At 56.8% G+C, this 17,197-nt stretch overlaps 1 protein-coding gene across 3 annotated transcripts in view; it reads right to left on the bottom strand.

The window, feature by feature from the left end:
- Positions 1-278: 278 nt before the first annotated feature.
- CAPN5 (calpain 5) overlaps positions 279-17,197 on the bottom strand; it is a 51,991-nt gene continuing 35,072 nt past the window's right edge. For all 3 annotated transcript variants that reach the window (XM_080815942.1, XM_080815943.1, XM_080815944.1), the window contains 10 exons: positions 14,616-14,824; positions 11,151-11,343; positions 10,110-10,303; positions 9,363-9,440; positions 7,786-7,981; positions 7,027-7,149; positions 5,376-5,572; positions 4,378-4,493; positions 3,652-3,788; positions 279-2,779 (listed from right to left, as the gene is read on the bottom strand). In XM_080815942.1, the coding sequence (XP_080672068.1) occupies positions 2,597-2,779; positions 3,652-3,788; positions 4,378-4,493; positions 5,376-5,572; positions 7,027-7,149; positions 7,786-7,981; positions 9,363-9,440; positions 10,110-10,303; positions 11,151-11,343; positions 14,616-14,824 (1,626 nt within the window). In that variant the 3' untranslated portion in view covers positions 279-2,596. The remainder of the gene's footprint in view (positions 2,780-3,651; positions 3,789-4,377; positions 4,494-5,375; positions 5,573-7,026; positions 7,150-7,785; positions 7,982-9,362; positions 9,441-10,109; positions 10,304-11,150; positions 11,344-14,615; positions 14,825-17,197) is intronic.

Genomic DNA, 17,197 nt, shown 5'->3' with positions numbered 1-17,197 from the left:
ACACTGCCTTTCCAGTCACTCCCTGCACAGCGTTTGTTAGGACCACAGTGTCTCTTCCTAGTGTATGTGTCTCTCCCTAGTGTCTCTCCCTAGTGGGCCTAGTGTATGGACAGCCCCACAGATGGGACAGGCTGGTTCCCTGCGTCCCCCCTTGGGACAAGGTCGGCTGAAGGAATGATGGCATGATCCCCACGACCTCTGCCCACAGATGAGCTGGAAATATTCCCTCCACTCTCCCTTACCCACAGAGGGACAGACAGATCCAAGAAAGTCTGGGATTGTAGTTAATGTTTATTCTGAGAACAGAACAGGTCTCCACTCTTGACCCCACAGTGGGTCCTGAGGGGAGTGAAGACCACATCCAGGTGGTGTGACCGGAAGCCCTGCCCAGCGACAAGTGGGGACCCCGAGGCCCCCCACGGGCTGAAGGGCACATCGGGGGAACGGAGCATTTGCTCTCCCCACCCACCCTCCAGTCCCAGCAGGAAGAACTCCATCCTCACCTGCCCAGGGATCGGGCACCTTTGCACAGCCAGGACCCAGCCTGGACCACTTAGGGCAGCAAGCAAGGGCAGGGCTGCCAAACCTGGTTTTTCTTGGGGGAAAAGGGGGAAGGCAGTGCCCAATGCCCAGACTGAAGCCCACACAGGCCAGCCGGTTGCTCCCAGTTTGCCTCCTAGCCCAGGTGCACACGGCAGAGCAAAGACCCGGGTGTTGGCCCCAGGGGCCCCAAGCTGGCTTATCTGGCCCTCACCTCTCCGCCCCAACTCGGGAATCTTCACTTGGAAAAGACACTGAGTGACTCCGTGAAGGTGTATGGTGTGCTCGCATACAGAGATACATGAAGGGTGTGCCCTTACTCAGCACACGGTAGTAAGAGTGCCGGCAAACAAGAACCATGGGCCCCACTTCGCAGAAGGGAAATCGAGGCACAGGAGGTTTCAGTGACTTGCTCCTGGTCATGTGGTCCTGGCCCAGCCCCAAGCCCAGGTTCTGCAGGGGAAGTCCCAGCTTTTCAATAAGGAATCCTCTTGGCCTCCTTGTTTGCATCCCAGCCCCTCCCGTGGCAGGGCGCCAGGGCACAGGAACAGAGCCAGCCACAAATCCCCAGCAAGGCCACAGGAATTCCTGTTCTTGAACCAACTGGGTTTTTCATTTACGTCCCCCTATCTGGAGCCAGAGAAGGGCACAGAAGGGACCCAAGCAGCTCATGGCACCAACACTCACCAAGAACTGGGTGGGGCCAGCTGGCAACACATCCAAGTAGAAAACACCCTCTTCTTCACCACCACCCCCGCCCCGTGGGCCTCGTCTGAGAAGGCAGGACTTCTCCTGATCTCTCTCCACCCCCACCCCCCGCAGAATCAAAATTAAAATCAGAGGACCACAGGAATTGGTGCTGAAGATGAATAAAGGGGCTCAGGCTTTGTTTTCCTTTCAAAGCCCCTGGTTGAAACTGGTAACACATGAAGAATATAAAACATTGAGGACTAAAGGAACGTTTTGGTCCAGGCAGCAAGAGGAGGGCCATAGCTCATTGGGCTGCATTCTGGGGGGGAATTTTGGGAGAGGGGCCTCTGGTCAGGTGATAGATTCACCTGTCTCCTGCCAAGTCCGACAAGTGACCTGAGCCCAGTGGGCCTGACACCACTGCCCCAGGGTCCCTCCTCCTAGGAAAAGTCTTGCAGCAGAGAGGGGCCTTCAGGTCCCCAGGCCTCCTCACACCCTCCTGGCCACCAAACCAAGCACACGCCTTCTGGCATGAAGGCAACAGAGGCAGGAAAATGCCCTTCCTCCCACACCCACTGATGCCATCCCACTAGGGGGCTTCACCCAGAGGCTAGGAGAGCAATCAGAGCCTGGGGCATGACGGCAGCCACAGTAGCTCCTCTGGGCATGTGGGCATCCACCTCGGAGAGGACCTGAGAGCAGGGGTGAGGCCCCACACAGACGCCGGGTCTCCCAGAGTGGCAGGGAGGTGTCTGGCGCCACTGGGGCTCTCATGGGCGTCGTTTATTCATTTGGCAAACCTCTTTTGAATAAATAAATGGATGGGCAAGTGGACAGGATGAGAGAATGAACAAATGTCACCTGCCCATTTTCCTGACTCCAGCCCAAGCAGGAACCCAGCAAGAGCCAAGAGCCCTTTCAAGGTGGCTAGCAAACCAGGTGCAGGGGAGAGAGAAAGCAAGGTCTGGTTCACAGGGGCGGGCCCAGGGACACCAGGGGCAAGGGTGCGGTTCGGGGATGTGGCAGATTGTGTGTAAACAAGTGACATCTTGGCACTCCGTCGGCAGACAGCAGGGCCTTGGGAAAATGTTTTCAACGGATAGAATCCCTTAGCAGTAGTGACAGCTGGGGTAAGGGGTGTGATTATAAATCTCAGGCAGGAAGGCTCCTCCATGAGAAGGGAACACTTCGGGGGCCTTGGGACACTGAGGCCCTGAGAAGGGCAGAGGCCTCCCCAGGTCACGCAGCAAGTCAGTGGAAAAGCTGGGAAGAGGCCCCCAGCATCCTGGCTCTCAGGCGAGTCTCTGGCCAGGTTGGGGACATGCAGACGGTTTAAAACTGCGGCAGCCAGGAGGGTGGGTGGGTGTCAGACAGCCATGAGGGAGGTGCTGCTGAAGACACGCACAGCGACGGTGCCAGGCAGGTCGCTGGGCTGCCGGCTGTTGCGGTCCCGGAGGTGGAGGGTGTGCAGGGCCTGGAGGTCATCGGGGTCAGCCTTCAGCTGCACCTGGCCCAAGAATTCGTCCTTCAGGACTCGGTGGTTCCAGATCTGGAAGGAGACAGAGGATCATGGGATGGCGGGGGGAGGCATCTTTAAGAGCTGGAATATAGGTCTGGCCGTACCCCTTCCAGAACCTCAGGCTTCCTCCCATCTGTCCAACTCCCTTCCACGTATACAGTTAAGTGTGTTATTAGCACTGCGGCAGACCTTAGGTGACACTGGACAAGCGATACACCTGCTGCCCTGACTTCCCCCATCTTCAATACGAGGGCTGGATCAGCGGCCCCTACGGGTCTTTTTAGCCCCAACATCTACAGGTCTGTGATTTGATCCAGTGGGATCCAGTGTTAGGAAAACTTGGAAATCCTATAGTGGCTTCCCCAGGGGAACTGGGCATTTGTTTACAGATGGTTTCTCACCCAGGGAGGAGCTGGCCTGGGCCCAGGGGCAGAGGACTTCCCACTAATGAGCCCAGAATCATCCCATGCCCAGGACCCTGGCTTTCTGGTCCCTCGCTCTCAGGACAGCCACCCCTACTACACCGCATCTCATCTTGGTGTAAGCTCTCAGGCAGACCTATCTCCGGAGGTATTTAAGGAACAACTCCCAAGCCACTGGGGCAAAGCTGGCAAAGACAACCACTGTCCCTGGCCTAACCCTGCTGTGTTGCAAAATCTTACCAGCTAATCTAACTCGCCCACCTCACAGACTCTGGGGCACTGGGCAGGGCAGGTAAGAGAATTCCTGAGGCCATACCATGTCAGGGACAGAATAGGAATCAGCACGTAATGTTCCTAGGTCCCCAACAAAAAAATCTGCCATCCTGGGCCCAGCCCCTGTGAATGGGGAAGCATCGGGTGGGGGCTGGGGGCAGGGGGGAGTGGCACGCCAGGAGGGGCCCTTGGGACGGGCAGACTCACCTGGACTGTGATGGGCTGGCCCGGCTTCTTGCGGTAGAAGATGCCTTTCACGTCATACTCGGGCGTTGAGGTACCCTTCTGCACGGCCGAGCGGACTTTGTCCCCCTCACACTTAATGATCACGTAAGAATTGGCCCCTAGACAAATTGAGTGGGCAATGGGGTGATGGTGGGGTTGGGGTAGGGATGGTGGGGGTTGGGACCGGTGTCTGAGAAGTGAGTTCCCCTCCCCAAAGCAGAAGTCAGAGTCCTATATTCAGTAGAAGGGGGACAGAGCCTGACTCACTTCCTAACTTCCAGAAATGGGGCAGGGGGGTGGGTGCGCGGCACACTGGCAATCCCTGGCCTCCAATGCTGTTCCTCCTGCCCTGAGCACTCTTCTCCCCTATTCCATTTCACCAGCATATCTTAATGCTTCCTCAGCTTGGAGAAAGGTCACCTCCTCCAGGAAGCCTTCCCTAAGCCATGCCTCCCAGCTGTCTGTTCCTGTGTCTGACTGTCCCCTCCACATGGGAAGCTGCCCAAGAGCAGGTGCCCAGTTCCTCTCTAGGCACCCAGTTTCATTCCAAGGCTCGGCCCAGCATGGATGTTAGGAAAGGTTTACTCATTCAGTGAGTGAGAGCAGGAGAGTTCTGGAGGCTGGGTGTCTGTTGTTGAGCAGTGGGAAGAGGTCAGGGGCCACCTCCTCAGTGAGATAGGTCCTGGAGCTTTCCCCCGGCTAACTCACCTGTTGAGGAGTCCTTGAGACCAGCAGCCCCTAGGACGTGCACCTGGGTCACCTGCTGGGGGTAGCCACACAAGGAGCTCCAGCAGGAGCGAGGGGGCTCGTCCAGGCGCAGCTCCCTGGGACAGGGAAGAGGAGAGGGGTGAGGTGAGAGGGTTCAAGAAGGGGGAAGAAGAGGGGAGCAATATTTAGTCCAGACACTACTTATCCTGGGTAAACCACCCTGGACTTCCTGCTGCTCTCTCTCTCTCTGTAAGGGTGCCCCATTCTCCTGGAGAGAAGAGCAATTTACTGAGTACCTGCTGGGGGCCCAGCCCTCTGCTGGGATGTTACAGGTATTATGTGTCATCTTCCCGAAGCCCCGGGTGATAAGTGACTATTACCATGCCCATTAAACAGACTATGAAGCACTGGGCTCATCAGGAGAAGGGATCTGCCCCACAGCGGGACAGACTGGCAGGACTGAGTTCACTGAGCCCACCACACATGCTGCCTCCCAGGTCTGCCGTGGGTGCAAGGAGCTGCCTGCCGAAGTGGGAGGGCAGTGTGGGGCTCACAGGGTCTGCACCCCAGCAGGGATGGAATGGTTCCAGGAGTCCACCCAGCCCAACTCAACCACTGGTGTCATGACCTTGGAAACCACCCCCCAATCATGATCCCCAATCCTGATCTGTAAAATGGAGAGGTCAGGCCCCCCAATTGGGGTTCAGGAAGAGCAAATGAGATGACTGAAAGCTTTGTAAACTGTGAAGTGCCACGCACATATGAGACATTGTCCCTTTATGTAGCCAAGAGAGGGGATGGAGGAGCAGGGGAGGGGAGAAGAAGGATGGCCATGGGTGCCATGGGTGCCATGAGTGCCAGTGTCAGCCTAGGGAGGCTGGAGGGCTGGGCTCCATGCCTGGGGCAGACATGTAACAGCTCTGCGGCTGCACATTCTGGGGCAGCATGGTATGGGGACTGGGCCCTCCCAACCGCGGCCCCGAGCAGCCCCCACGCACTGGCAGTTGGAGGGCACGTCAGTGAAGACCCGAAGCAGGAACTCTCCAGTGTGGCCAGGCTCGAAGGTAGTGGGGATGATGACAAAGCGGCCCTCAGGCTGGTCGGTCCGCAGGAAGACGCTGCGCGAGTTGATGTAGATGGAGCTGGCAGCCCGGTGCTGCAGGCTATGCATGCGGTACTGCCGGTTCTCCTCCACCTGCCCGGGTGCACAGGGAGAGGGGGCTGGGCCACACGCACGCCCCGCCCCCCTGCGCCCCCCAACGCCCCATCCCCTGGTCCCCCCCCACCTCCCACCGCCCCCATCCCGGTTCCAGTTCCCGTGCTCCCGCCCGTGAATAGAGTGACAGAATCTGCGTCCATGCATTGCCCAGGAAAGGCAAATGGGCAGAGACAGGGGTAGATGGGTGCTTGCCCGACTCTCGTGGCCCGGTGACGCGGGCACGCGCACGGCACTGAGCAGTGGCGGCTGAAGGGTGCCAGGTTTCTTTTGGGGGTGAGGAAAATGCTCTAAAATGGTGGCGATGCAAACCAAGAGAGACTGTGGACTGTGAGAAACGAACTGAGGGTTTTGGAGGACAGGGGGTTAGGGGGTTGGGTGAGCCTGGTGGTGGGTATTATGGAGGGCACATATTGCATGGAGCACTGGGTGTGGTGCATAAACAATGAATGCTGGAACACCGAAAAGAAATAAAATAAAATAAATTGGGAAAAAATCATTTGGAAAAAAAATTAAAAATAAAATAGTGGCGATGGTCGCACAACTCTCCAAATATGCTCCAAGTCACAGCACACTGAATGAGTGAGCTGTATGGCGTGTGGATTAGGTCTCAGCAAAGCCATTAAGAGTAGGAAGGTACCAGGACTCCCCCCTGGTCATGACGTCCCTGCGGTTTCTGACTCAACGGCAGTCCCCAGAGTCACTATCAGCCCACATCACAGCCCGGGGCCAGGCAATGATGTCACCAGTTGCTGGGACATGCTAGCCAACTCCTGCCATGATGAGCTGCAGTCCTATCACGTGAGGTCCCAACAGGTCAAAGTCAGGACACTCCAGCACATGGCGGACGTCGCAACACAAGGACACGCACAGACTGTCAGGACATGACCAAGCACATCTAATGCAGGGGCTAAGCCCACATGTGGTCTCCTGAGGTTCTGGGCATCTGGGGGGCTCGTGGTGTCCTGTTATGCTGTGTGCTGTCACACCCCAGGTGTCACAACATGAGCACAGTCTCGGGCCCCAGACCAGTGGGAGCCACCAGCGGGAAGCCTGCCTGGCTCTGCCCAGGATGCCTGCTCCCAGGGCCCAGCAGGGCCTCCAGCTCAGGGGGACCCAGAGCCTCCCAGGGTGTGGCCTGACCACTGGCTGTCTTCCCCTTCCCAACCACCAAAGAGCCTGTGGGTCCTGGAAGGGAAGAAACCAGGCTGAGAGCTCCCAGGGCAGCCAACCCCAGGCAGGTGGAGCCCTCTGCTGGTGTTCCAAAGAGGGCTCTCGCCACAGTAGGCCCAGGATATCAGCCACTGTGGCCAGAGGGCAGGGATGAGGTCAGGGACCGGAGTGTTCTAGAATATTCTCCCCCAGGCCCAGGTGGCCTAAAATCCAGCTCCCTCGCTCTCCTCACCCAGAGCAGGGGACCCAGCTGGCCTCACCTTGTAGATGTCAAAGCCAATGGCCAGATTTTCACCCTTGCCATCCCGGCGGGTGGACTGCTTCGGCCGCTGCTGGATACAGATCAGCACTTCATCTTCTGGCTTCTTGACATCAAAGATGTACTGCAGGGACAGCCAAGGAAGAGAGACACTGTGGTAAGACTGTGCCGGACACGGGCTTGCCGGCTCCCTGAAGCTAGGCTGGAGCCAGGCTCCAACTCAAAGGGGATAGCCTGCATGAGTCACAAGCACCTCTCTGAGACTCGGTCCCTCATCTATGACCCGGGCCCACAATGCCCACCCTGTGGGAGTGGCAACAAGACTTGGTGACATCAGGGAGGCTCAGCTCCGAGCCCGCATGCAGTTGGTGCCAAATGAAGGCACGCCACACATGAGAACTAACAAGCTGCCAGGGTCACAACTAAGGAGGCTGCAGGGGAGATGTCCTCCCTGAGGGAGAACCAGCCTGGCAAGCTCCCCTGGCAAGAGCAGCACCGTAGGTGTAGAAACACGGGGTTCGAGTCCTCGGCTCAGCCTCCCTCTAAATGTCCTGGTAACTCTAGAGGAGACAGCCATGAGTCCCCAGAGCCTTAGTTCCTTGTCTTTATCATCTGCAGGTTGCCCAGGACATTCCCTCAAACACGCCCCCCCCCCCAACTAACAGACAGGTGCACAGAGGCCCACAGGGGGACAGGGAGGTACCCAGGGTCATGCAGGACGGTGGCAAGGGCGGGGGATGGGATCCATGAGCACGCTCACTTGCGGATTCTGGAAGAAGGTGTTCTTATGATTGATGCAACCGCCACTGCGGTTCTTCTGGGGGTCCTCGTGCCGCGTCCAGGCACCCCGCAGCCGGGCCTCCTCCCATGTCTTGTGGACGCTCAGATAAGATGTGTTGATCAGGCGACACTTGATGATGTCGGTGAAGTATCGGCACACATCCTCGAAGGTCATCCTGGCCACGGTGGGGCGCTGAGCCGGCCAGGTCCCCTGCCTGGCCCACCCGCCCCCTCACTCTATGTGCCCTGAGCTACCACCCACACGGGGGTGCGTGCAGACGCCTGCCTCACGACTCCTCTGGCCCCAGTCTCCTGACGTGTAAGATGGGACTGACCCTCAACAGCAGCCGCCTCTCTCACAGCTTGTGCAGGAACTGAGGAAAGCAATCCAAGCGTGTGGTACAAATTCCAGCGGACATGAACTGGCAGAGGCCGGCTCTTCAGTTGTTAATAGTACCAAGGACGCCTGTGGCCAGCCCTCTACAGTTTTTAAAGCATGTTTCCATCCATCATCAACCACAGCTGCTGGGAGGCCCAAAGAAAATGGTGGCGGGAGCCCCTTGGGGAACGTGCCGCCCAGCGTACCTCGGGAGCCCGGGGAAGGTCAGCTATGCCCACCCCCCTTCGAGTGTGCACATACACGAGAATAGGCACATATGTGCATTAAATGTGAGCACACAGGAGACAGGTCTTACAAAGAAGCCCTTTCCCCTGATGAGGGTTTTCCACTGCTCTGTTTTAATTCAACTGACCCCCGAGCCACACTGGGCGAAGCAGATTTCATCTGCAGGAGCCCAGACCAGAGGGCCTGGGGGGAAGCTGCTGTGGCTCCCCTGACCCCTGGATCACTGCCATCAGCCTCTGAGCCGGCCTGGGGCCCTCACGGCATCCACAGCACTAAGGGTGCCCCATGCCCCTCCAGGAGGCAATGGACTCTCGGAATCAGGGGTCCTGCTGAAGAATGACTCTGAACTTGGCACAGAGTCGGGACTACTGGACGCACGAGTGGATGAATGCAGGAATCATTCATTATTGGGCTCTTTAAGCACGGCTGCTGTCACCTTCCCAGCCAACCTCCAACCCACAACCCCACACCCCCGGAGCTCCCTTCACCTCCCTGAACTCCTTCTTCTCAAATCCAGTGTACTCTCTCGCCCCTGGGCTGGGTCTCCTTGCTGGCCCACCAAAGGCTCCTCTGCACCCTGAGGCCAGCTTAGAGGGCAGCCACCCCGAGAGGCCTCTCTCCTCTCCCCTCCCTGCTCCCACCAATCAGGCGGCCAGCATGTCCCCTGCCCTTCGGTTAAGGCCCCACCTGCTGGCATCCTGGCCTACTCGCTGAAGGCCCAGCTGGAACAGCTCAGAGTCCCCTGTGATTGGCACTGGGGACCATGGGGATGATGGGCCCATTACTGTCCAACTCATTGCACAGAAATGGCTTGTCCAAGGCCACAGAGCAAGCTGATGGTAGGGCATCGGCTAGAGCCCTGGCCCTGGCCTCCCCTTCGGTGCCCCCTGCCACAGCCCCCGGACGCCCGCCTGGGACGAGAGCTCACTCACCAGAACTCCCCGTCGTCCTGCACGGTCACACCCATCTTTTCCCGCTCACTCTTGCTCACTTTCTGCCACTCCTCTGAGCTGGCATGTGGACATGGGGAGGGAAGAAGGGGGAACGTAAGAGGAGAGACCCCACCAGGGCCACCCTGGCAAGGGAAAGGACGCATGAGGGTGAGCTCAGCACCAGGCCTCCATCAATGTGGGTGTAGCTGGGGGCCCCAGGGCCAGGCCCAGCCCCTCTCCAAAAAGCCTGTCTGCCACTCCCACAGGTAACCATGGGCTGCTTCCATACCAGGGGCCAGAGGTCTGAGAGCAAAGCCACAGACTGGCACCAAGGGCAGAATGACCCTCAGGGGAGGGGGCTCCCCCACTGGAGGCCTGGCTCTGTTCCTGTCCTAGCTTCACCAGGGCCATGAGCTGAACACAGAGCAGTCACCCCCATTCTCACCCCTGGTGGTCTCCCTCCCTGCTTTCTTCCCCACTCACCACCAGGTGGGGCTCTCTGTCCCCTACAGGAATTAGCTTATCCCTACCTCCAGGTCCTTGCCCTGCAGAATCCAACCTCCACCCCAACCCATTCCCACACACACCTGCTGCACCATGTCGCCTAATGTCATCCTCCTCCCAAAGCCTTCTAGGCCCAGTCACCACCTCCAGGAAGACCCACCTTTGCCCTTGCCCAGGCTCTCATACCAGGGCCCACCTCCCCGGGGTCTGTCCTGTGCCCACACTCCCATCCCTGGGCCTCACGTGTCACTCCAGGGCCCATTCCATTCCCGCTCGCCCCAGGGGTTCCGCAGGCGGATCATGTCGAGCTTCTCCGACTTGAAGAAGGCCAGCAGGCCGTGGCCCAGGCGCACCTTGCGCACGTCAGTGATGGCATATGCGTGGCCCTTCACCAGGCCACACGCCAGGCGGGCCTCCATGTCTGCTGCTGTCACCGCCTGTGGGAGGACACAGTTGCCCAGAGAGGCAGAGCCCGGTCAGGCTCCTGCTGGAGGGGTAGGGGGGGGGGGTGGTTTTCGAGGAGGGTGTGTGCCTACACCGCCCTCTTCAGGACAGGGAAGGAATGACATTCCCACACAAAGCAGAAGCTGTGGTTAGGGACTGAGCTCAGAGTTCGCAAAGCCCCCAGTGAGCAGCAGTGTGGGGTCAAGGAAGGGACCTAAAGTGGGGTTGGCCCAGGGGTGTACTGGAGTTCACTGCCACTGGCTCAGCTGTGCAACTGTTAAAACATTAGCTTGAAATCAACATGGGAGAGTACTGACACCACAGAAATCAGTAAATGCTCCAAATCAGGGCTTTTCCTTTTTCCGGTCTAGACAAACCCCCACTGGTGTCTGCACTGAGCCCCAGCTTCCCCACCTGGATTAGGAGCAAGTCAATGAAATAAGATGATCCTCCTGAAGCACTCGGGCCTGCGCCACCTGCAGGAGGTGGCTCCCCCCTTTCCGGTCACCTTGTAGCTCGTGATGCCTCAAACCCCAACTAAGGGACAGTCAGAGGTACAGACACCCTCGCCCCAGTACAAGATGCCCATAAAAGGGGGATGCTGGTCAAACTGGAAGGTATTTCATACCATAGAAATTAGGGCACAGGGGCCTATAGCCTGTGCTGCCCAGCACTGCAGAGGGGGAACGCCACCCCCAACTGCTCCCCTGCACCCCCCAGGCTGAGGGCGAAGATTTAAGAGCCAATCTGAGCAGGGGCCCTGCCGGGGACAGCACGGCCAGCTCCCTCCCCAGTAAGGGCCGGCGAAGAAGCTCGGGAGGGCTGCCTCTGTGCTCTCACCTTGATGGAGGCACTGATGAGGCCTCCCCGGCTGTGCACCTTCAACACACGCTCAAAGAGCTGGTTCCTCTTGGCCTCATCGTGGGCAAAGCCACCCTCAGTCAGGTCAATGGGCTCAGACACGCCACCGGTGAAGTCCACCAACGCATCTGCCGTGTTGCCTCCATCTAGGGCCTGGTAACAGCCCGCCAGCCTGGGGAGCAATGTGGAAAGAATTCCCAGCTTACAATCCCCAGCCAGCTGAAATCCCTCACCTTCCAGGGGATATTTTGGGGACTCAGAGAGGTCAAGCACACCGCTAAGGTCACAGAGCAGGTCACAGCAGCACACTGGTAATCCATATCACTGGCTCCTAGATCAGTGTTTGTCCCACCAAACCACACCATTTTGTCACCCAAATTCCCCTTTGCCCTAGCAGCCTGTCCTCCAAATTAGCAATCCAGAAATCAAGCAATTCTTCTCAAAAGTGTTTAAAGCTCACGTAGTTTTTGAAACATCAATTATAAATAATTTACGTTATTTATAATGATGTAAATGCAGAAATCGCCTCAATGCCTAACAACAAGGAATTGACTTTAGAAACTAATGCTGCATCCATGCTCTGGGATGTGAGGCTGCCGCCCAACGAAACCTTGTAAAGGAAATCCTGTGGCAGGAAATCTCTGGTGCTTGCTTGGTATGTTTGACAAAACAATACAGCTGGATTCCCGGGATGTTTCCAATGTCGGTAGGGGCGCCTGGATCAGCTGGTTGAACATCCGACTCGGTTTCGGCTCAGGTCATGATCTCGGTTGAGACTGTGCCTGGAGTCAGGCTCCACATGTGGCAGGGAGTCTCCTGGTAGATCCCCTCCCTGTCCCTCTGCCCCTAGGCCCCAGCACATGCACACACGCTCTCTCTCTGAAGGTAAATAAATAAATCTTTTAAAAAATAACAAAAAATGAAAATGTATGCAATAATTCATTTAAAAAACATTAAGCATGGCTGGCTGGCTCAGTCAGTAGAGCATGGGATTCCTGATCTCAGGGTCATGAGTTCAAGCCCCACATTGGGTGTAGAGATTACTGATAAATAAATAAACAAATAAAAATAAAAAATAAAAAACACTAATCGTCTACTATGTGCAACCTACCAGGTGCCAAGGGTACAACTGTGGCTTCTTCTGTGAATGTTAGGAAAAGGCTGGGAGCTTAAAGGCAGTGCTGAATGTGAACATGAGCAGCAGAATGGGATATATAACAAAACAGATTACATAAACTGAAAATCTACACGTATCTATGAAAACCTATGCCTGACCTATCTTTTGCGGTTCCCCACAAAACAGCAACACAGGTTCTGCAATGTAACCTACAAAAAAAAAAAAGCCATCAAAGATGTTAAAGGAGGGCGCCTGGGTGGCTCAGTTAAGCGGCTGCTTTTGGCTCAGGTCATGAACCCAAGGTCCTGGGATGGAGCCCTGCGTCAGACTCCCTGTTGCACAGGGAAATCTGCTTCTCCCTCTCCCACACCCCCCGTTTGTGTTCCCTCTCTAGCTGTGTCTCTGTCAAATAAATAAATAATCTTTTTAAAATTTTTTTAAACATTTTTTTAAGGTTTTATGTATTCATTTAACAGAAAGGGAGAGTACAAGCAGGGAGAGCAGCAGATAGAGTGGGAGGGAGAAGAAGGCTCTTCGCTGAGCCAGGAGCCAGATGTGGGACTCGAACCCAGAACCCTGGGATCATGACCTGAGCCAAAGGCAGCTGCTTAATGACTGAGCCACCCAGGCACCCCTAAAAAAATATATTAAAGGAGTTGCTAAGTGGTGGGGAGGGTGTGGAGAGGATACAAGAAGCACACGGAGGGAGACAGAAGTGGGTGGCCGGGCCTTGGAAGGGAGGGGAGCGAAGGTTCCGGAAGGCAGGGAGCCTGGTTCATTCAGGTGGCCCCAAACAGAGAAGTAGAGAGGCCTGGAAAAATATGCGGGAGCACAGGTAACTTTTATTACCGTCTTCCCGGGTTTCTATATTTGCTGGATCTGCTATAAGAGACACGCATTCATTTTATGATTTTAAAAGTAAATAAATGAAAAAGCAAGCAAGCATGAATAGCGCAGCTATTGTGGAAGACAGTCGGGCAGTCACTGAAAAATTCAAACACAGAACTCCCATGAGATCCCGCAGTTCACTCCCAGGTGTACACTGCGAAGAGCTGAGAGCAGAGGCTTGGAGGGACACCTACACACCCATGTTCACAGCGGTAAGTTCGCCACAGCCCAAGGTGGAAATGACCCAAGTCCACCGACAGATGAATGGAGAAACAAAGTGGGGCCTATCCACGCAATGGAATTCTGTGCCGCTCTAGACAGGAAGGACACGCCGGCATGCTGCAACAGAAGTGAGTACGGACAGCATCGCACACTGAGAAATAAGCCAGACACGAAAGGGTAAATACTGTAGGATTCCGCTTATAGGATCCAGCGGGAATAGACAGACGCACAGAGACCGAAGCAGAAGCTGCTACTGAGGGGCTAGTGAGGGGCACTCCCGAAAAGGGAAGGGGGGCCCCGAAGCTAGGGCCCTGGAGCCTCGGGGCCCACGAGGGGGCGAGACTGGCTCCCTTTGGACTGAAAATGGAATCTGTCAATGTTGCATTTTCTTGAGTTTGTTTTTGATGTTGAAAGTTGGTGTCTTTACTTTTCCTGTCTCTCTCTCTCTCACACACACACACACACACACACACACACACACACACACACAGTCCAAGGAGACCAACAGGTGGGCCTGGGAGGCGGAACCAGGGAGAGGTTCCCACAGAGCCTGTGGGCTGGTCTCGGACCCCACTCGCCCTCCTGCCCCAGGCCTGCCCCTGGCCTGCAGGGGCCTGAGCAAGTCACTCTGCCCCAAAGCCCTCCACAGCTCGGCCGGCTTTCGCTGAGGCCCGTGCTGGGGACCCAGGGCCTGGCACAGAGCAGGGGTGGGGGTAGGTGGAGACAGAGCAGACAGACTGTCAGTCAGGTAGACGGATGGATGAGTGGACGAAGGGGAGCCCAACGGGCAGGGAGGGCCCATGCTCCACAACCAGCCAGGGCTCTGAGAGCCCACATCCCAGCCAGGCTGCCCTGGCGGGCCTGGCAGCTTGGATCTGAGGGGAAAACCCAGCAACCCGAATGTGAGTGCTGGCTCTGCCCTCTCAGGTAGAATAACGAGAAGCTATTCTTCCCTGCATGGGTGGGTTTTGGGGACAGGACACCAGGTAACAGACCTACAGTCCAGGTCTCCCTGACCCTGCCCCCCGTCCCCGCCACAGTGCAGGCTCAGCTGGCCATGCCCTGGGTTCCCAGGCTCTGAGCACGCTGTGTGACTTTGAAGCAGCCCCTTGCCTCTCTGTGCTGGGAGCTCGGGCTGGAGGCGCAGCCATGCAGAGCCCCGAAGCCGAGCTGCCCCAGGCTGGCCCCAAACCCACCGGCCCCCTGCCTGTACCTACTTGGCATAGGCCTTCTCCACGAGGGCACACCAGAACTCGTTGCGGGAGCTGGAATGGCAGTAGATGAGCTGGTTGTTGACCGTGGGCAGCCGGTCGTCGATGACCACGTCCACCCACTCCCCGAAGCGCCAGAAGTGGAAGTGGAAGATGCCTGCATAGGCATTGGGTTTCTCGGGGTCCCACTCCTGCTCCTTCCAGTCTGGGATGACCTGGACGGGAAAGGGGACAGGACGGGAACACAGTGCGGGTCACATCTGGCTTCCTGAGGACACGGCGGGGGCGGGCTGCCTGGAGGGAATCAAAGGAGAAAGGAATAGTGGGTCCTGTCCCCATTTCTGCCATGAACGAGCGTGGGACTCGGGTGCACACTTCTCGTCTCTGGGCCTGTTTCCCTTCTTTGCAGTGGTTAGGTGTAGGCTCCTGCCAGCTGTCACTCTAAGAGTCTAGGAGCTTCCTGTGCCCTTCCTGGCGCCTCCCTCTGCATCCTCCCCGCTCAGAAACACACCACATCCCTCCCAGCCCCCATCTGGTGAATGGGGCTACCAGCACCCAGTCCAGCCTGAGCGGCCCCTCCTTTTACCTCAGTCCATCCTACCCGGTCAATCTGAGCTCCTACATTCTGCTAAAATCCATCTCCCATCTGTCCCCTGGCGCCAGCCTGACCAGCCCCCACCTCCTGGCCCAGAACCCTCTAACAGCACCAGCCACCACACGTGCCCTTGGCCCACACAGCAGCACAGTGATCTATCTTTCTGATCATGTCACCTCCCTGGGAAGTGAGTCCAAATCCTTAAGTTGCGCTGTCCCGCCACCAACTTCCAGGCTGACTTTTCTACCCCCTCAGCCCCTGCTCCCTGCTCCAGGCTCTTTCTCTGCTCAGGAACTTTGCACCTGCTCTTCCTTCTCCTGTTCACTCAGCTGATTCTCATTTGCCCTTTAGGACCCACTTCCTCCTCCAGGAAGCCCTCCTTGACTTTTCAGACTAGGCTAGGACCCCATCTGTCCAACTCATGGCCCCTGGCCCTTCTCCTCGGGGACCATTACCACAATTATAATTAAACAAGCACGTGTCACCCCGCTCAATTCTGTTATTAGCACTGGAAGTCTAGCTCTCTGAGGGCAGGAAGACATCAGGCCTGGTCACTGCCATATGCCCAGCACCTTGTCCAGGGCCTGGCCCAGAGATGGTGCTCGATCAACAGGTGTTAAAATTCACAGGCATTGATTGGGTCTCTAACAATATTATTTATGGAACATCTGGGACACGCCAGGTGCCACGTCTGCAACCACCACAGATTATCTCAGTTTAATTCGCACAATAATCCTGTGCATAGATTATTATCATCTATCCCTCCTTTACAGCTAAAAAACCCTGAAGTTCAGAGAGGGCAAGCAACTTGCCCAGGGTCACACAGTCAGAAAACACACATTCTTTGGAGTCAGGCAGACCTGGGTTTGAAGCCAGGATTCAAACTTGTGACTTGCAGACTGCTCTGCAGGGGACCCGTGCTGACACTTAGGACCCAGGTGAATCAGCTATGGTCCCTGCCCTCAAGAGGCCTCTAGTCTGGTGGAAGAGGCAAATCTGGGTAGCAGGAGGTGGACAGAGAAGGGAAAGCCCCTCACCCTAGAGTCAGGTGACTTGCTGGCCCTTCTCAGCATGGGACCAAGGCAGGGGCTGGGACCATGGGCAGCTCCTTCTGGAAGAAAACCACCCTCAGGAATGGGGGTGGGCACACAGGCATCCAGGCCAAGAAGCCAGAGATGCATCAGGAGACCATAAATCCCAAGGCCCAGACCAGCCTGTGCACAGACACTTCAGCCAAAAGCCATTCCCCAACCCCCATGCTCATTAAGAGGGTTTTTGTTTACACACCTCTTACCATCAACAGGGATGTTGGCAAAGACAAACGGTCCCTGTGAGACACTGGGACCAAGCAAATGAAGCTGCCAGCAGCGGAGGTCTGCCCGAGGCCAGACACAGACCGGGCTCTTCGCTCTGCCACCCCCCACCCTTTCCACCACCTCTCAGGGCAATACCATGGGAAGTTGCTGGCGCAGCGTTGCCCATGAAGGCCGGGAAGGGAGGCAGGATTCACACTCGGAGTTTCAGGGCCTTGCACAGCATCTGGAACCCAGCAAGAACTCCACATTGCCCGGTGGTCCCTTTTCAGTCAATTCTGTGTTCTTTCGTAAACCTCCCAGGCCAGCCTCTGCCCCAGCACCCAGCACCCTCTCTCACTTTGCTTTCAGGACAGAAAGCTGTATCAAAAATGGGGCACACGCAGGGTGGCTTATTATCCCCACTGCACAGATGGGAAGGTGGAGAGACAAGGAGCTGCCCAAGGGCACCGAGGGATAGGGAGTCCAAAGCTGAGCACACCAGCCAGGCCCATGCACCAGCCCCCCCCCAACCCCCTGCTCTGAAAGCTCTGGACTGCACGGGGGCCAGGGAGGGAGGAAGAGGAGCCCTTACAGGGCGCTGGGACTACTGCTGGGGACGCAGAAAGATCATTAGCCAAACCTGGGGTTTGGCCCTGCGCCCTCTGTGGCTCAGGAAGCAGCTAATGAGGCTCTAGGGC

Source organism: Martes martes (assembly GCF_963455335.1).
Source record: "Martes martes genome assembly, chromosome: 10".
Taxonomy (NCBI): Eukaryota; Metazoa; Chordata; class Mammalia; order Carnivora; family Mustelidae; genus Martes; species Martes martes.
Note: the sequence above shows the minus strand (reverse complement) of the source record. Positions and strands in the feature narration are given on the sequence as shown.